At 36.3% G+C, this 20,589-nt stretch overlaps 1 protein-coding gene across 3 annotated transcripts in view; it reads left to right on the forward strand.

Moving 5' to 3' along the window:
- WRN (WRN RecQ like helicase) overlaps positions 1 to 20,589 on the forward strand; it is a 134,064-nt gene that overhangs the window by 18,416 nt on the left and 95,059 nt on the right. For all 3 annotated transcript variants that reach the window (XM_060085979.1, XM_060085981.1, XM_060085980.1), the window contains exons 3-8: positions 12,175 to 12,279; positions 12,939 to 13,051; positions 16,809 to 16,954; positions 17,420 to 17,568; positions 18,309 to 18,458; positions 19,677 to 19,746. In XM_060085979.1, the coding sequence (XP_059941962.1) occupies positions 12,187 to 12,279; positions 12,939 to 13,051; positions 16,809 to 16,954; positions 17,420 to 17,568; positions 18,309 to 18,458; positions 19,677 to 19,746 (721 nt within the window). In that variant the 5' untranslated portion in view covers positions 12,175 to 12,186. The remainder of the gene's footprint in view (positions 1 to 12,174; positions 12,280 to 12,938; positions 13,052 to 16,808; positions 16,955 to 17,419; positions 17,569 to 18,308; positions 18,459 to 19,676; positions 19,747 to 20,589) is intronic.

Below are 20,589 nucleotides of genomic sequence, written 5' to 3' on the forward strand. Positions count from 1 at the left end.
AGGCCAGTATGAGTTGACACAGTAGACTCAGAAGTGGGGAGAAAAAGGGGATGTGCTCCAGTCTTAGGATAATTCACTTCCTACTTCACTAATTAAGTAGATGCCCCAGACTACCACCCTGTTTCCTGTGGGCCTCTTGAAGGAAAATCCATTTGTTGGCCTATTCCTACTCTTTCTCAACCACTCATTCAGTAGTGCACCTACAAAAATGTACCCAAGTATTTCACTCAAAGGATGATTTATGAAGGGGTATTGACTCTTAAAATTTCTAGGGATACTCACATCAGCTGCTAGTATTGATCTGTCTACAGCAGAGATTAGAATGAAGAGGCCTGCAGGAAACTGGGTCTTGGAAATTGATATGATGGAAGATTGCATAATAACATCCAGTTCTTTTGAAAAATTGGAAGGTCTGGCAACACTGGGTCCATACTGACCGTTGGCAAGAGTTAACTGGAGCAAAGTTAGTGCCTTCCAATTTGTGCTGCAGCATAGTGATATCGGTTATAGTAATGCAAGATTTTGATGGTTGCATATTTTTTATAATTTTCAAGTATAAAAGCACTTTGTAAGGCAAACTTTCAAAGATTTATACTAGGTAAAATTATATTTGAACACTTTAAAAAAATACATTTATTTATTTTTGGCTGCATTGGGTCTTCGTTGCGGCACTCGAGCTTTCTCTAGTTGCAGCAAGCGGGGGCTACTCTTTGTTGTGATGTGCAGGCTTCTCATTGCTGTGGCTTCCCTTGTTGCGGAGCACAGGCTCTAGGTGTGTGGTCTCAGTAGTTGTGGCACACGGGCTTAGTTGCTCCGCAGCATGTGGGATCTTCCTGGACCAGGGATCAAACCCGTGTCCCCTGCATTGGCAGGCGGATTCTTAAACACTGTGCCACCAGGGAAGTCCTGAACATTCTTTATGTAGATCCTTTTGTTAGCTACTTGAGTTCAATAACATGTACGGTTAGGCATAGTAAACATGGTCAAAAAGAGTTGTGTTGTGGCTGTATCATGTAGTACTTCCTTCTGACTTTCCTGTTAAATAATTTCCTATCTATTAATCACTTTAATTGGCTATGTGTATGTTATTTAATCATTGGGAAAGTTATGGGCGTTCTTTAAATTTTAATTGTCTTAATTTTCATAATTTTACTACTAGCATAGAAAAGAGCAGGATTATTAGCTAATTATTATTGTATGATATTTAGTGTTCTCTAATAGATTACAATTAATTTTATTAATTTTCTTATTATTTAACTTTTAATTATTTATTATGGGCTTTTGATGTGACAATATGGCAAACCCTGATTTTGATAGAATTTCATAATGTTTGTTTTTAGAATTTAAAGAACTAGTGTTTATGTCTAAAAATGATTAATTGAACACATGCAACTCATTTGATTCAATAAGGAAGTATAAGGCCTTGTAACTTTAGAAACTCATTTAAAAATATATTTGATTACCCTAAAGTATAATTTATGTACTTTAAAAGTTTTGATTATTAAATTAAATGAAAATAAGTTATTTCAGTACACTTAGTTTTTGTTTAGTCTCCTTAATTAAAAAATTTTTTTTGGGTAGGATTTGTTTAGAAATATTCATAATACAGACAGGCTAAACAATCGACAAAAAACTTTTCCCAAGGAATTAAAGACCTGTAGTATTTTAAGTACTTTATATTCAAATAGATTTAATTTCTATAGATACCTGCTTTCCCACTATGATGTCTAAGATAGTGATTAAAGCTGGAAAGTCATCCGATTCATGAGTTGAACATAATAGTTAAGTATTTAATCAATAATTAGGCAGTAAAGGATTATTTCAGAATTGGATTTGGTGTTCCCATAGTTCTTCACTTTCAGCCTAAATCAAATGAGGTAGGGATGTCAAACAAAATACTCTGGTACCTTTTCATAAAGCATCTATTTTACTAAACAAAAGATCTGAACTTTTGAAAGCGTCTTTGAGCAAAAAATAAGAACGAATTTAAGAGATTGATAAAGGAAATAATAGATTGAACTCAAGAAGCTAGTTACAGGATTGCACAATGAATAAAGATCAGATTACCTCACTAGTTTGCTAAATCTGCTTTTTTTCCCCCTGCCTATGCGGAACACTATGTTTGGACCAGTGGGGCAAAGGAAGTGGAAGAGTTGCCATTTTTCAATTATTCTATTAGAAGGTATGTTGAAGATTTGTCAAGGACACAAAGACAACATTAATCCAGAAGATTAATGAAAAAAGTGTTCATCGCAGTTTTGAATTCATAAATATTGGCAATGGTCCTCAGTTAGAAGGCTGTATAGGATCCTTGAAAAATGCCTGGAAGGACATTATTTGCTTGGTAAAGAAGTTCCAAAACCAACCGGGGATGAAAAATGAAGTGAAAAATGAATATTTTGAAACATATGAGACAGTGGAAATTTGGGACTGGTAATAACAGAAAGATATAAAGACTTTATGTTAAGTTTCAAGGTAAAAAACCTGATATTCCAAGTAATATGTTGCCTTAGTCACAGAGAAGCTCTTGTATATTAAAATTTGCCTGTAGTTATGAATTCTACATTAAATGATGTCATACAAATGGTGAATCTAATGAAATCCAAGCTGCTACAGTACCTTCTTTTCAGCTTTAGGTGAGGAAATCTGATTAGCTATTTCATTACTGAAGTGTGTTGACAGTCCAAAGGAAGATTTATAAGCTAAAGGGAAAATTTCAAATTATTCTATGTGAATGACTCTTACTTTGCAGATTTGTTGAAGTATAATAATTGGCTTCAAAAAATGGTATCCTTAACTGACATTTTGAGCACTTGAATTAACTTAATCAAAAGTGCAGTGATCGTGTGGAAAATATTAATATATTCACATGTACTGACAAAATTTATGGATCCAGAGTAAAAATTCAGCTTTGCCAGAGTGAAGTTAAAATAATTTTAGAAGTGATTTTTTTTTTTTTTTTTTTTTTGCGGTACGCGGGCCTCTCACCGCTGTGGCCTCCCCCGCCGCAGAGCACAGGCTCCGGACGTGCAGGCTCAGCGGCCACGGCTCACGAGCCCAGCCGCTCCGCGGCATGTGGGATCTTCCCGGACCGGGGCACGAACCCGTGTCCCCTGCATCGGCAGGCAGACTCTCAACCACCGCGCCACCAGGGAAGCCCATAGAAGTGATTTTTTAATCGGTGTTATTTGAATCCTAAAGAAGGATTAATAATATTATTCGAGCAAAGCCAGTGTGTACCTGAGACAGAGCTTTTTCGCATTACATTGAAATACTTGATATAAAAACATTCATTTTTGAAGCTTATTTACATCATCAGAAGAAATTAACGTATTTCTCAGTAGAAGAAAAGGAGAAGCATTAGATTTAAAGACTTTCAGCATCCTTGAAGTGCAATTTAAAGGATCGAATTGTTGGATTGCTGGTTAACAGTGAAAAAGGAGTCTTCAGTATATTGGAGCAAAGCCTCCTCTTTTGCTATTTGCTACCACTTGTGCTAACAAAGCTTCTTTGTGATGATTGCTCTACAGAATATTAAGAATGTGTTGTTAAAAGGTCTTAATCAGGAATTGTGTGTAACCATTTTAAACATAAAGCATAACATACAAAAGTTATTTCATCTAGGACTTCCCTGGTGGTGCAGTGGTTAAGAATCCGCCTGCTAATGCAGGGGATACGGGTTCGAGCCCTGGTCCGGAAAGATCCCACATGCTGTGGAGCAACTAAGCCCACGCGCCACAACTACTGAGGTTGCGCTCTAGAGCCGCGAGCCACAACTACTGAAGCCTGCGCGCCTAGAGCCTGTGCTCCGCAACAAGAGAAGCCGCTGCAATGAGAATCCCATGCACCGCAATGAAGAGTAGCCCCCGCGCGCTGCAACTAGAGGAAGCCCGCGTGCAGCAGCGAAGACCCAATGCAGCCCAAAAAACAAACAAAAAGAAGTATTCCATCTAAATGATTTCAAGTTTGTTTTTAAAAAGTTTGAAAATTTTAATTTTATAAAGAAGATAAAAATTTCCCAAAATTACATATTCACACTCCCAGATCCCCTTCCCAGTGTGCCGTAAAAATAGTTTCATTTTCTGAATGTGCCATGAACTTGAAAATGTTGTCAACTTCCGTATAAAACTTCATTTTTAAATGAAGCAGGCAGTTGAGAGTCATCATGTATTTGAATAAAATCAACAGATATCAAGCTTACTAAGCTGAATAGTTGACAACCTTGATAAAAAAGAATTTCTACACAAAAAAGAACTTAAAGTTCCTGTAAGTATTATCAATGGATTCAATAGGAAATATATTAATCAAAGAACTGAAAACAGTGGAAAAGGAAAATTGGAGGGTAAGAAAGGAACTAAAACATTATTTCCTAAATAAAATACTCAATAGAATTACTGTGGTAGAACAAATATGGTTGAAAATTAAATCGGTATTTGTTGAATGCACTGAACAACTCATTGGTCTTAGGAAGCCTACTTGATCTTTCCTGTCTTAGAGGACTTCCAGAGGAGTTGTACTGATGGGCTCAGTGTGTTGATGGGCTAGACCTTGAGATTACAACTGGGGAGACCTGTGAATAGAGATATTGCCTCCTAGTGCTTCAGTGGAAGACTTACAGTCTCTTTGTCCTCAGTTTGCAGCTTCCTGAGGGACCCTAAGAGCTGAGGCTGCTGATGGTAAACAGAGTTATATGGGTAAAGTAAAATAACAGTCCACCCAAGGAATCCAGCATCAGGGGAAAGAAGACCAACAGAACATCCAAAATAGGAAGCTCCCATTGACACAGATCTTTGAAATAGTTAGACTATAACTTTTACGAAAGAAAGAAATTATAAGCACATTTAGGGAGACTCAACTAGAGTACAAAGAGACTTTCTTTTTTTTTTTTACAAAGAGACTTTCTGAAACTAACAATCGAGATATTAACATTATAAAAATTCAGGAGGCAAATTGAAAAAGGACTATGAAATGAAGTTGAGAATGTTGAGAATGAAATTAGCATCTTGGAAATCAAGTGGAAGAAGTCTCTTTGAAATACAGAACAAAATTAAGGAGAGTGGAAGAAGTCTCTTTGAAATATAGAACAAAATTAAGGAGGACATCATCAGGTAGGAAAAAATAGACACAAGCAGAAGAAATTCGGGCAAGAAATTCACTGGAATGTGAATAAATGCTGTAGAAGGAAAAAAGGAATAGATTATGGCAATTAACAACTAAACTAGTAACAGGGGTATATTAGTTTGCTACAGCTGCCATAATTAAGTACCACAAACTAGAAGACTCAACAGAAGTTTATTCTACAGTTTTGGAGGCTAGAAGTCTGAAATCACGTTGTTGGCAGTTTTTTTTCCGAGGGCTGTCAGGGAAGGGCCTGTTTCTGGCCTGCCTTCGTGGCTTGTAGATGACTCTTTTCCATGTGTGTCTTCACATCATCCTCCACCTACGCATGTCTTGTCTCTTGTGTCCAAATTTCTCCTTTTTATAAAGACACCGGTCATTTTGGATTAGGGACGACCCTAATGACTTCATTGAAATTTTGTTACCTCTGTAATGACTCTATCTCCAAAGATTAGGACTCCAACCTATCTTGTACTGGGGAGAGATACAATTCAGCCTATAACAAGGGGAACATTTTCTCATCTTAAGTAAAGACTTGGAAAGCAGTCTTTTCCAAGGACTCAGTGATTCCAAGGAGAGTAAAGAGTGTACACTTAGGCTCTTAAAAATATGAAAATCCTTAAACATTTTTAATGCTGCCAGATGGGAAAAATATTACCCACAATTGAAGAAAGCATCAGAAAAACAATGGACTTCTTACTTATGACATTAAAAGGCAGAACACTGTAAGAGAACATCTACAAACTGCTGAGAGACTGTTATGTTCAGCCAACACATCATTCTCTTACCTGTTTGAAATAGATTTTCACATATGCAGGGGATCAGTGCTTAATCACCTACATATTCTACTTGAGGAAAATAATTGAAAAAACCTCTGACCAAACAATTGAATCAGAACAGAGATTCAAGATTGACAAGATTAAGGGAAGAGGAAACTATAGTAAGCAATATATACATTTACATATATATTTAAATTTATATAAACATATTAAAATGGATGATGAAATTGGTAACATAAATGTTTAGAAAATAGTAAGGATTCTTGAAGTAGAAGGGCAATACTAGAAAACTTACAGGCTGTAGCCAAAACCGTATCAACAAAAAAACAGTAGTTAGAAGGGTGGGGAAGTCAAAACATTCCAAGAGTTTACCTTGATGGGTAGAGGGACAGTGCAAACGTCAGGTCTTGGTGGGGAAGGGATATAGTTTTACTATTTTGCTGAGATAGTAGAGTAATAGGATGGAAAAAAAGTGAAATTTTAACACTGGCAATGGTAAAAAAGTATGAATGGTAATTTCACACAGTTGGAAAAAGTGGACAAAGAATAAGAGGAAACTGAAGAAAGGAAGGTAAATACTAATCAAAGTAAATGAAAGGGAAAACTCAAGTACTTACACTAACTGAATGAGATGAATCTCCTTATTGAAAGACAGATGTGTTCAAATTGGGCTGTTCAAAACCAAAACCAGAAAAATAAACCACAACAAAAATCCCAGGTGTATGTTGTTTAAAGCCAGCCTTTAAAAAAGTGATAAAAGTTGAAAAGTAGCAGGTAGTGGTGGATAGATACGCGAGATTATTCCAGGAAAGTCCAAACCAAAACAAATCAAAATATATTATTTATTTCAAAGAGGAGCTTATTATCCTTTAATAGCTCAAAGTGAAGCATTATGAAATGATACGACTTGATTTTAGAAAAAGACGTGTCAACGTTGTTCATACTCAACACGTAACAGCTAAATACATAATTTAAAAATTCTATTATTCAATGACTTGGATCCCTCCCAAGAATAACCTTTATCTGATCAATGATTAAAATCCTCATGTAGGGACTTCCCTGGTGGTCCAGTTGTTAAGACTTCACCTTCCAATGCAGAGGGTGCAGGTTTGATCCCTGGTTGGGGAGCTAAGATCCCACATGCCTCGGGGCCGAAAAAACCAAAACATAAAACAGAAGCAATATTGTAAGAAATTCAGTAAGACTTTAAAATGGTCCACATCAAAAAAGAAAATCTTAAAAAAAAGAAAAAGTTAAAAAAAAAATCCTCATGTACGCTGAAGAATTTCCCTATTGCAAATTATTCTACAACTTTACTTTTGTGTATGCTTTTTATCTGTCCCAAGATCTAAGTAAATTTGACACAAATGTTAGGTTTGTAAACAATTTTACTTTCAAATTATTTGCCTGGAGGTATCTAGACAGAATTTTGTATGCAAAAAAGAGTATTTACATCTAAAAATTAGACATTTTAAATTAAAATGATTTTAGCGTTATAGGTGGCTGCAGGGAAGAGTTATTGAACTTTATTTCTGTTTTGGTGGTATGAATGAATTACAGAATTCCAAGATTTTATAGTTGTTTTTATTTATTTATTTATTTATTTATTTTTATTTTTTGCGGTATGCGGGCCTCTCACTGTTGTGGCCTCTCCCGTTGCGGAGCACAGGCTCCGGACACGCAGGCTCAGGGGCCATGGCTCACAGGCCCAGCCGCCCCACAGCATGTGGGATCCTCCCGGACTGGGGCACGAACCCACGTCCCCTGCATTGGCAGGCGGACTCTCAACCACTGCGCCACCAGGGAAGCCCCCTATAGTTGTTTTTATAGAGTTGTTTATTATTTTCAGAAAACTCAGTTTTCTGGCAGTTTTGTAAATGATCTACTCTGCATGTAGCAAAAACTTGTTTTCCAGTTTAATAAAAATGTATTTTAAGGTTAAGAATAGACTCTCCTTTCCTGTGTGTGTGTGTCTGTGTCTGTGTGTGTATATGTATGTGTATATACACATACTTTGGGATCAACTTTTGACTATCCTGTCAAGGGTTTTGGATTTGTGGCAGATATAAACTTATTAATAACCACTAACATTTGTAAAATGCCTTACAATGAATAAAGCATATATAGTTTATATATTTTATCTTATTACATATAATGCACTAACATTTGCGTTGTCCATTCTGGTTCACTGAATCATAGATCTTCCCCAATGCCAAACTTTGCTAATGATTCAAAGAGCACCAAGTGCAGATGGAATATTCTTTTTTTTTTTTTTTTTTGGAGGAACCCCAAACTCTCATGCACAGATTCCAAAAATGTCCTTTTCTTCTGCATAAGTACATGTTATGGTTTTGGATTAACAGAATAGTTTTGAGCAATGTGTGCAAAAAAAAAAAAAAACTGCTCAAAGGAAGTTTTCATTTTGAAACTCCTCCGTTTTATATTTTCTAAATTACATAGCTTACTGATGTTGACTTAAAAAATATGTACAACGTGAGAGTTGTGAGTTAAGTTTTATTTGGGGCAAAATGAGGACTATAACCTGGGAGACAGCACTTCAGATAACTCTGAGAAACTGCTCCAAAGAGCTAAGGGGGCAGGTCAGTATATATGTGATTTTGGTGAAGGGGAAGTACATGCAATCAAGCACATATTTTTTGCAGAAGGTCTTTGGTAGCCACGAGGAGCAGTTGTCACCATGAAGGATTTTAGTGCTTTTCCAGATATGAGGAGATACAAGATTTGGGCTCACAAAATTGTCTCCTGAAAATATTGAACTCTCTGAAGACCTGTTCTGCCAGTTTTTCCCAGAGCGCAGAGGGCCTCCTTCCTTCTCTCCACGCTGAACTCCTTTCAGGGGGTGTTGAAGGTCAGCTGCTGCAGCAGCACATGGTTTAATCCTTGTAGAGGTAGATGGCAAGTGCCAATGGCAAGTGCCAATTGTAGTTGACAGGGCCCCCTCACGGTCATAAATTGGACCATGATTTGGGAGGCATTTCATGACCATTTCATCCTGTGGTGCTAGGAAGGCTCATTCCTAGGTCTGGCAAAAATTTTGCTGATAGTCCACTCAGTGTGCTATTACTGGACTAGGTCTTATTAACAATAGTCAAAGGACCACCTGTCCTACTAGTCTGTTACGGTCCAGAAAAAAATTCTGCCTTGTTGCATCCATCTTCACATATGTAGAGTTGCACTATTACAATTATTGATCTCATATAAAACTATGTATTTTTGTTGGAGGCTCAGTCACGCATTTGGTAATGCAAGAAACAACAATCTTGTAAAACAGGCAAAATACAAATAACATAGCTGGCAGTATTATTAAAGTCGTAAGTAAGAATTTTTTTTATTATTAATTAATTAATTTATTTTTGCTGTGTTGGGTCTTCATTTCTGTGCGAGGGCTTTCTCTAGTTGTGGCAGGCGGGTACCACTCTTCATCGCGGTGCGTGGGCCTCTCACTATTGCGGCCTCTCTTGTTGGGGAGCACAGGCTTCAGACACGCAGGCTCAGTAGTTGTGGCTCACGGGCCTAGTTGCTCCGCGGCATGTGGGATCCTCCCAGACCAGGGCTCAAACCCGTGTCCTCTGCATTAGCAGGCAGATTCTCAACCACTGCACCACTAGGGAAGCCCCGTAAGAATTTTTTAAAATTAATTAATTAGTTTATTTTTGGTTGCGTTGGGTCTTATTGCAGCACGTGGGCTTTCTCTAGTTGCGGTGCGCGGGGGTGGGGGGTGGCTTCTCATTGTGGTGGCTTCTCTCGTTGCGGAGCACGGGCTCTAGGCGCACGGGCTTCAGTAGTTGTGCCACACGGGCTCTAGAGCTCAGGCTCAGTAGCTGCGGCTCACAGGCTCTAGAGCGCAGACTCAGTAGTTGTGGCCCACGGGCTTAGTTGCTCTGCGGCATGTGGGATCTTCCCGGACCAGGGCTTGAACCCGTGTCCCTGCGTTGGCAGGCGGTTTCTTAACCACTGCGCCACCAGGGAAGCCCCTGGATTGATTTTTAAAATTAGCATAGGATCATGCCCATGATAGGAAAACATTTGATTCATATGCAGAGGTCCAAGAAGTCAAGAAAATGTTATAAAGGATCATACAAGCCAGGTCCAGGATCTTGGTCTAGCTGTCTGCTTCTGATGTCTTCTTCCTCTCATCCTAGTGTGAGTGTAGTTTCTCCTCTGAGCATTGTTTTAAGGTGATTTTGAGGTCAGCCATAATCTCTAGGCCAGTCCAGTGTAGGGACCCTTTGTAAGTGGGGATTAATCCGAATCAGTTCTCTTCAGTTTCAGTATGCATGAGCTAGTTAAGAGTCCCTGATAAGAGTTCTTTTGTCTAGGTTGGAGATAGTCCTTTAAATTATGTCTTTTCCAGTATGCATAATCCCCTGGTTGCAGGTCATGGGGCATCTGATCTTCATCCAAAAGATTACTGAGATAAGCTTCAAAAACAAACTTAGAGTGTCCTTTTAATAATTTAATTAAACTTTGCATTAATATAACCTAACAGCAAGGAACTATCTAGGAAGTGAGTCTTAGTAAATACAGACCCCCATTAACAAAACTGGGATTTCCGGGATTTAATATTCATTGAAACATAATCTTTTTTCTCTCTAAATTTACCCTCATTTCTTCCAAATATAACCAAATTAAGACCAATTTGTTTGCAAAATAAGACTGGTCTCAATAAACTTGGCTTGATGATTAATATAACTATAATTGATCGTATAGGCTTTTTTGCTTTGATGAAACTTTTATAAGGAGTCTCAAACTGAACTTTTAAAAGACCTCTCAGGGCTAGGGAAGTCATGACAATGGTTTATCACAGATTTTGCTTAACAGATCTAGGTGGATTCCTCCCTTTTCAGGGTCCCCCAGATACCTTGAGATTTCTGTCACATGTGCGTTTTTTTAAGTCTATACTGACTACCCCCCATTTTCCAGACATAATTAATAAAGCCAGAATTCCAGGCTTATTTATGATAAGCAGCCTAGATAGGTTAGTTATATCTGGCTAACATTTTCTGGATAGATACTCAGGTATTTTTCTGCTAGTGGATACCGCTGATAGATTTTCAAGGCTACCATCCAGTTTGAGGTCATTAGCACATTTGGTGGTGGAGGTCCTTCATTCCTTCTTCCCCAGTAGGGCCAGTGAGTTCCCCTTTCCTGCTGTTGATCCTTTCCTTCCCAGTGCATAAGAATGATGGAGTTTGTTCTGTATGGAAAACTTGTTTGCCAAAGTAATCTTTAAAAATTTTCTTTCATACATTATTAGTGTTCTCAGTTTTGGGGGTTTATGCTTGGGAAAATGAGCACTTAAATGGATACTTGCTGGATATTGTTTAATTTTTTCAGAATTTGTATTGCTAAATATCAGTAGGGATAACAGGCTATCCCATAATCATAAATAGTTGCTTTGATTATTTCATATTGACATTGTTTCATCATAATAATCTTCAGGTGTATACTAAAAACTGCTGTGCCTTTACTAGAAATTTGAGATAACAGGAACTAAGGTTGGGGTTTGAAGAATTTTATTAAGAACTTAAGGCCACTTCAGTTTAGTGTATTAAGTCACATGAGGATATGGATCTGTTTTATCTTTAAAAGAAAGAGTATGTCATGGTTTTCCTATTAATTGTATTTTCTACAACCATTCTTGAAGTGTGGTTTATATTGAGTAGAGCCCTCAAAGCTCGTAACAGATTTAAAAAAAATATTCTCAACGAAACTCTTATTCTTAGGGAGACTGATTCACTTGTTAGGCCAAGAGTATAATTAAAAACCCTTAATATAGAAAAGCTTATCTGTCTCAAAATTCTCTTCAGGTAGACCTGTGAACAGTTTAACAGTTTGATGAGTTTACTTAGATCTTAGGAAAGATGATAAGAAAATTAAAGTTGTCAAAAATTTATAGCAGTTTATACACCCAGATATTCTCATTGTAAATGAGATAAAGATTATTTTTTAAAAGGATCAAAGTCAGAGAATAATAAAATTTTGAAACTGCTAGAACCTTAGAACTCAATTAAACTGGCTCACTTATTTTGAAAAGAGGAAATACTAAAGGTATGGTCATTAGAGCTAGCATGTTGTATGTTTCTTTTTCTTTTGCGATTCCAGCTCTTATAACCTATATTTGGGCCTAGGTGCTGTAACTTAATTTAAACATGTATATTTGGATCTTCAATCATATTGATAGGTCTATCTCTGAGTTTTCTTACAAAGACTGTGTTTATTCACAAAGTACTTGTTTTTTGGATTTTGCGACTAGAACCTTTTAAAGATGAATGAAAAAACATTGGAAACAACACAGCAGCGGAAACTTCCTGAATGGATGTCTACGCAGAAGACGACATATACTGTAGAAGAAAGAAAGGTATGTATGCCGTTCATTGATTATTCTTTCAGATGGAAAATTTAATGTGCATTCGACTGTAAAATGAGTCAATCCTAACTTGTAAACTTCAAGCCATTGTTTGCATTTAGAGTTGCTGTTCTGTGAATGAACCAGAATCTAGTCATTGAATGGATGAATGGGATTAAATTTTAACTGGGTTTACAAAAATGAGAATTCTTACTCTATACTTTCCCTTTTAATCTAGTTTACATGGTTGACCTTGCCAGTTTGTTCCAATTCAGATAATAATTTAGACAGTATTTATTTTGGTGAATTTTTATGGTTAAGTGAGTTTTAAGTCTTCATAGATTTAAGCTCCATCAACCAGTCTTCAGCATTTTATAGCAATATTATTGCATGTAGAATACTAATATAATTGAAGAAAAATTTAATAAAATAAATGCTTTTATGAAAATAGGATTAGAAGTTTGCAAATAAATTTGTTAGAAAAATAGTTTTACAGTGGGTAGCTTTATCTTTGTTAAATTGTCCGTATGACTTCATTAATCTATAGAGCATTAGTTGATAAAACTTAGAACTATAATTTGAATGCTTCAGTGAACTTTATTATTTCAGTGAATATTTATTATTTAATGTGAATTTTATTTGTGCCTTTTCGGAATTTTGTTTAACTCAAGGCATCTATTCAGAAGAGTGTTTTGGAAGATGACCTCCCCTTCTTAGAATTCACTGGATCCATTGTGTACAGTTATGAAGCTAATGATTGTTCTTTCCTATCAGAAGATATTAGGTAAAGATTTAAATTTCCTACCTTCAGTTGAATTTGGACCCTTAGAATATAACTATTATGGTAATATTTGTATGTGTATTGAGTTTTATAGTTGAGGTGTGTTCAGTACATAATTACTTATACATGTAAAATATCACTGATAAGTTCTAATTCTGCTTTTTAAATAAAAACTTAAAATCACTGAATTAAATTTGTAATGTACCTGTTTGTTCATTCATAAGCCTTTCTGTTACTCTAGCTAATTTTTTGACTTTTCAGTACTTAAGATGTTATATATAGAACACACCAGTTTAGGAAAAACATGCAAAAACTATTCAACCTCTAAAACGCCCCTTTCTATTTCATTAAAAATACCAACATAGTAATATTGAATAGTGATTGTGATTGTCTCTGTTGCATTTAGTTAGCAACAATTATAGCAAATGATCCTTAAAAAGAACATTAAAAATGACTTAGTATTTTTTAAATTGTCTAATTAAATTAGTACTCTGCAATAATGCAGTCTAAGGCTCTTGAAGCATTTTACAAGGAGAGATAGGGAATTCATGCACATCTTTGAAGTTATTATACCTGTCCTTTTTTTTTTTTTTAAACTGTTACACATTGGCTTAGAAGAAGCAGAAGTAAGTTAAGCTATTTATTAATGGTCTCCTGGTAGATGTATTCTAGAAACAGCATTCAGGTGTCCTCACTCCCACTATAGTTATCTGGCTACTTTTGGGACTCATTAAATAGAACTAAATTGTCTCACAGAGATGGTAAAATCTGTTATTTATGATTATGTATTAACTCTACCATCTTACCTTTGACAATGCTATAGTATGTCCTATCTGAAGGCAATAAGCGTGTTTTGAAGAGTGTAGTTCTGATGAATTGTATGTTTTATGGAAGCCAGGCAAGTTTTTTTTATTTTTCACCTCTTTTGGTTACTTTAAAGATTTTTGCTATTCCAGGTTTTCAGCAGTTAGATTATGATGTGCCTTTGTGTAGTGTGGTTTGTGTTTATCTTGCTTGGGGGTTCAGTGAGCTTTTTGGATCTGTGGGTTTATAGTTTCATCATATTTGAATAATTTCTTCCAATGCATTTTTTCTCACTTCCTGTTATTCTCCTCTTTTGCCGCTCTCAATGCAGATAGGTTAGATTGCTTGATACTGTGTTGTTGGTCATGAGGCTCTTCCAGTGTTTAAAATTTTTTCTTTCATTCTTTTTTCTCTCTGTGCTTCAGTTTGAATAGTTTCTTTGGTTCTGTCTGCAAGTTCACTTATTTATTTTTTTATTCTGTAGTGTCTGTTCTGCTGTTATCCCATCCTGTGAATTTTAAATTTTATTGTATTTTTCATCTCTAGAAGTTCCATTTATTTCTTTTTAAAAATATCTTCTATTTTGGCTCTTATCATATTCATGTTTTCTTTTAAATCTTTGAACATGTTCAGCATGTTTATAATAGCTGTTTTAATATCCTCTTTTGTTAATTCCACTATACTAGTTATTTTTTCTGTTAAATGACTTTTATCCTGCTTATGAGTCATGTTTTCCAGTTTTTTTTTTTCATGGCTGACAATTTTTGATTGGATGTTGTGATTTTACCTTGTTGAATGTTAGATTTTATTGTCTTCCTTGAAGGAAAGGAACTTTGCTCTGTCAGGCAGTTAAGTTACCTGAAGATCAGACTTAACATTTTGAGGCTTATTTTTAAGCGTTTTTAGGGCATATCTATGGTAGCCTTTATTCTGGACATGATTTAGCCCTGTAATGGGTGTGACCTTTCTGGAGTCTTTGTTGACTGCCCCAGGTGATCAGAAAGAATCTACTCCAACTTTTCAGGACTTTAATGCCTCTTACCTCTCTGTAAGCCCTAGGAGCTGTCCAGCTTACAGTTCTCCGGTTTTTCTTGGTCTAGCCTCGTAGTGTCACTGCACGCTTGCACGTCTTTTCCTGCCTAGCTCCCTCCTCCCCAGGACTCTACCCACAACTTCTAGCTGCCTCCTCTTCTCTGGCTGTGAGTTCTGTCTCCCAGTGCAGTGGTCTGCTTTGGGCTCTCCTCCCTGTTCTGTTCTCTGGAATGGTCAAGGCAGAAAGCTGGGGCAGCCGTAGGCCTTACCATTTATTTCCTTCCCCCAGAGAGCATAGTCCCGTGCTGCCCATTGTCTAGTGTCTGAAAACTGTTGTTTATATATTTTGTCCAATTTTCTGTTTGTTCATGAAGGAAAGTTATGACTGATCAGTGTTATTTCATCTTAGCCCAAAGCAGAGGTTGAGTTAAAAAACTTTTTTTAAGTACATTTTTCACTTTTAAAAATTGTGAAATAGGCATATATAAACAATAATATAACAAGCACCCATATTCCTTCCACTAGCTTTATCAAATCTTAATATTAATTTTCTTCAAATCTTTATTAAGACATGAAACAATAAAATACAACTGAAGCCCGTGTACGCCCTTTGTGATTCTCTCCTCTGCAGTCCTCTGAGAGAACTTCTGTCACGAGTGCAGTGTTTAGTATTCCCTCACATATTTTCTATAATTTTCATAATTTTATATCCCCAAATATCATATACTATTACTTTGCCCATTTAGAAACTTTAAAAATAATGCTATCGGGCTTCCCTGGTGGCGCAGTGGTTGAGGGTCCGCCTGCCGATGCAGGGGATGCGGGTTCGTGCCCCGGTCCGGGAGGATGCCACGTGCCGCGGAGCGGCTGGGCCCGTGAGCCATGGCTGCTGGGCCTGCGCGTCCGGAGCCTGTGCTCCGCAACGGGAGGAGCCACAGCAGTGAGAGGCCTGCATACCGCAAAAAAAAAAAAAAAAAAAAAAAAAAAAAATGCTATCAAACTCTGTTTGTATTCTGCCACTTCTTTTTCACTCAACATTTTATATTCTTGAGAATTTTTCTTTTTGGTTTGGTATATGAAGTTCTATTTAAACTTTTATATAATGTTACATTGTTTCAATATGTTACAATTTGTTCATTCTCTGGTTGATGGAAATGTAGTGTGTCCGTTTTTGCCAGTTGGAACAGTATTGCAATGAACATTCTTAAACATTTCTGTGTGTGCACATATGAGAGTTTCATGTATTTATGAGAAAAACTTGTCAGTTCATGCTGTTTACACATCTTTAGCTAGATATTGTCAGTTTTTTCCAAGAGGATTTTATCAGTTTCAACATTCACCAGTATGTGAGTGGTCCCACTGGTAGATACCCTTCTCAGCATTTAATATTGTGAAGCTTTGTCAGTCAGGTAGATGTGAAATTGTATAGGTTCAGTTTACATTTCTCTGAGTTCTACTGAGATTTTGTATCTTCATATATGTATTTGAATTTATTGGCCATTTGGATTTCCTTTGGGGAATTGCCTGTTCCTATTTCCCTCCTTTTTTTTTTTTTTTTTTTTTTTTTAAACGGTACGCGGGCCTCTCACTGCTGTGGCCTCTCCCGTTGCGGAGCATAGGCTCCGGACGTGCAGGCTCAGCAACCATGGCTCACGGGCCCAGCCGCTCCGCGGCATGTGGGATCCTTCCGGACCGGGGCACGAACCCGTGTCCCCCGCATCGGCAGGCGGGCTCTCAACCACTGCACCACCAGGGAAGCCCCTCAAGGAATTTTTAATATTTTCTGACTATTCATTATCAGTTATACGTATTACAGATATCTTCTACTGTCTGTGGCTTGTCTTTTAACATTTTGAATGATGTCTTTAGTTATGTAGAAATTAAAATTTAATGTAATTAATTTACACTATTTTTCCCCATTTAGCATGAGTGTGTCTGATGGAGATGTGGTAGGATTTGACATGGAATGGCCACCAACATACAGTAAAGGGAAACTGAGCAGAGTTGCACTAATTCAGCTGTGTGTGTCAGAGAGCAAATGTTACTTGTTTCATATTTCTTCTATGTCAGGTTGGTATCTCTTTTATTTGTTTCATTTTTATATGGTTGATAATTGTATTATGTCAACTTTATCCATATAAAATTAAACTCTTGAATTAACTGGTGCTTCTCTCATCACCTTATGTTTATTTAAGTATTTATGTTCTACCTAATTCACTCATATCCCTGTTTTATTTAATTTTTACATCGTCTCTGTCAAGCATTGATATTATTCCTGTTTTAGAGAGTAGAGAACTGAAGTATAGAGGGGCTAAATTTTAGTGATAACAGAGGTAGCATTTATGTTAGATGTTTTTCTGTCATTTATCAATCAGGACTTTTTGCTTTAGGCAAGAAAAGCAACACTCAAGTTAAGTGTGTTTCTGAATTTAAACTTAAACAGAAGTTTAAGTATAAACATAGAATGTGTAAGAAGTAGAAAATAAATCTATCAAATTTGATAGAACCTATGGAAATAATAAAAAAATGTTACAGTTTTCCCTCAGGGATTAAAAATGTTGCTTGAAAATGAAGCAATTAAAAAGGCAGGTGTAGGAATTGAAGGAGATCAGTGGAAACTTCTACGTGACTTTGACATCAAATTGAAGAGTTTTGTGGAACTGACAGATGTTGCCAATGAAAAGGTAGCTATAATATGTATATTATTTTCACAAACAAGAAATTTGTGTTTCACAGAATGTCCCTTCTATCTGTTTTAGATTTTTTTTGAAGAAATAATGTAGGCTATGTAATGTTTTTGTAAAAAAAGAAGTCCCCAGTGAGTGTTCCATAATGAAAACCTTCAGTTCTAATCCATTGCCTTAGCAAACAGTTTCTTTAAGCAAGCACCCTCTCCCATATTTAGTATTATTTCACTTTGTTTCATATATATGCAAATTTAAATATTGTATTTTAAGTTTATCTCTTTAATCCATCTATCTCAATATCTTTTTTTTTTTAAAGAGCATAATGCAGCTCTTGTGGTATGATGCTCTTAGTGGAAGTTTGACCATCCCTTCCATCCCATATTTCACCTATTTTATTCATGTAGTCATTAAGTTAAATTCTCATATTAGCCAACTATTCATTTGGCTGAGAAGTAGAAAGCCTACCAACCTATTCAACTTTTGTCTATGAATGATGCTTCGACAGTCCAAGAATTTTAATACCTACATTGGGGAAATTCCAGTATTAAATTCTTATAATGTAAACTGCAAATGAGGTTTTTAGTGACAGGAAATCTATTAAGGACTATCTCTGTCTTATATTTTGGTGTAACATTTCCAACTTTATGTGTGACATGATCATTTGGTATCAGATAATTAGGAATAGCTGAAAATAGAAGGAAATAATGTTTGCTGAGTTGATTTTTCATTGCTTTTAGTTGAAATGTACAGAGACCTGGAGCCTCAGTGGTTTGGTTAAACACCTCTTTGGTAAACAGCTTCTGAAAGACAAGTCTATCCGCTGCAGCAACTGGAGTAAGTTTCCCCTCACTGAGGACCAGAAACTATATGCAGCCACTGATGCTTATGTAGGTACCAGACATCTTTAGACTATGATCTGTTTGTTAAACTTTATAATAACTTACTTTATAAAAGTTTTATTGTGGTAGTGGCACAAACTTAACTAAAATCTTTTAAATCAGTTTGGCATTAAAAATGCTTAGGAAGAAATTTAGTGAAACTTGTAATTCTGAGTATTAATGAGCAAGTACCAATCAATAGATTGTTTAATACTAGTTATTTTTATTGTCATGAAGCCAAAATAATGTCCAATTTGTATGTAAAAAATGTGAGTTCTCTGAAAACATGAAAGGCGTATAAGCTTAGACTGAGCAAGAACAAATGGTATTGATGATGTATTTTATTATAGGCCACTACAGAATAAAAATAACTACAATACAGTTTCTATATTGAAACTGGCCTTATTTCTTATGTTCATATTTAAAATGTGGTAAAAATTTAGAAAAATTGCCTCCACAATTAGCTTTTTACTGCTGTTAGTCAGATGTATTTTCATATTTACATATTCGTACATAATGAAATCTGGCCTTATCTATATATATAGCATTATTGTTTGTTTGTTTACAAGAAATGTATTTTATGTCCCAATGGCCTTTTTTTCCCTTTATACTTTTATTTGTAGATGAATATCTTATTGTTTACTTTTTTGCATCTGTTTTTATGAATGGAAGCTCCTTTTATTTATAAACAGAAAAAATTCAATTTTGTGGGGAAATAGGAAGATAATTTTCCTTTATGTTCTGTTTAAAAAAATCAGAAAACTTGTTGAGAACTAGTACAAGTTCTGTAGCATTTTTATTCATGAGAAATCCGTGTGACTTGATTGTTCCTATTAACAGTAATTAGAAGGAGGACTGTATATACACTGACTAACAGCTAATAATGAGATAATGGGGAATGGATATCTGTAGTCAAACAGTTTTCTCTTACTTGATTGTATTTTGTTAGATTCCATTTATAAGTTATTTGATTTCATTACCTGCTCATAATATTGGATGTTAAAATGTGAAAAATTTTATTTTAAGGTGTAGACAGCTACCTTCTGCATTCTCACAATTGGTGTGGTGAATAAATAAAGACATTTAGATCTTTGCATAACTTAATAGGTTGAATTCAGCTTTTTGGGTGCCTTGGGAATCATTGTTTTAGATTTTTGTAAAGATGGGACATGAAATTTTATTTGGTGATCTTTAGTATACTGTTATCATTTTTTTGTTTTCCTGTAGGCTGGTTTCATCATTTATCAAAAATTAGAAAATTTGGGAGCTGCTGTACAGATATTTGCTATACATGAAGGTATGTTATGGTCTGAAAATAAAAGGTAAAATTTGAATTTGCTCATTTGTGAGGTTTATCTCCAAAAAGTATTTACACATGTGCAAACTATTTAGTATTATTACAACTTCTTGATTGTCTGAGCAGTGTTGACATTAGGATGAGGTCTATTTGGCCAAAGCTTAGGGCTTCAGGCATGTTGGTTGCAGCAAAGCAGGACTTAACTACTTTTCCTTTGTAGCATTGCTGTTCATTAAGCTTCTAGAGTTGGGTCTTAATAACATCAGTGTTACAAGCACCCACCTCTCAGTCTGGAGATTATACATCTTTGCTATAAATATTTAAAGTATATAAGATGCTTTATAGTGCCCTGGTTTAAATTTCTAAATTTTCTCCAGGATACGATAACTCTGTTGTTTTTCTCCAAACAGAATGGCCACTTCCTCTCTCCCTCCTGCCCTCCCTCCCTCTCTCCCTCCCTCTCTCCCTCCCTCCCTCCCTCCCTCCCTCCCTCCCTCTCTCCCTCCCTCTCTCCCTCCCTCCCTCCCTCCCTCTCTCCCTCCTGCCCTCCCTCCCTCCCTCCCTCCCTCCCTCTCTCCCTCCCTCTCTCCCTCCCTCCCTCTCTCCCTCCCTCTCTCCCTCCCTCCCTCCCTCCCTCTCTCCCTCCCTCCCTCCCTCCCTCTCTCCCTCCCTCCCTCCCTCCCTCCCTCCCTCCTTTCCTTCCAGCAGTGTCAAACTCACCTTTCTCAAATTTCCCCCGTGTATATACAGACGATATTTTCAAATGACCACTTTTGGTTTGTATTATAAGTTTGTGTTTTTTCTTTTATTAAAGGATACAAGAAATTAGAACATCAGAAAATA

Source organism: Mesoplodon densirostris, chromosome 20 (genome assembly GCF_025265405.1).
Source record: "Mesoplodon densirostris isolate mMesDen1 chromosome 20, mMesDen1 primary haplotype, whole genome shotgun sequence".
In the NCBI taxonomy this organism is placed as follows: Eukaryota; Metazoa; Chordata; class Mammalia; order Artiodactyla; family Ziphiidae; genus Mesoplodon; species Mesoplodon densirostris.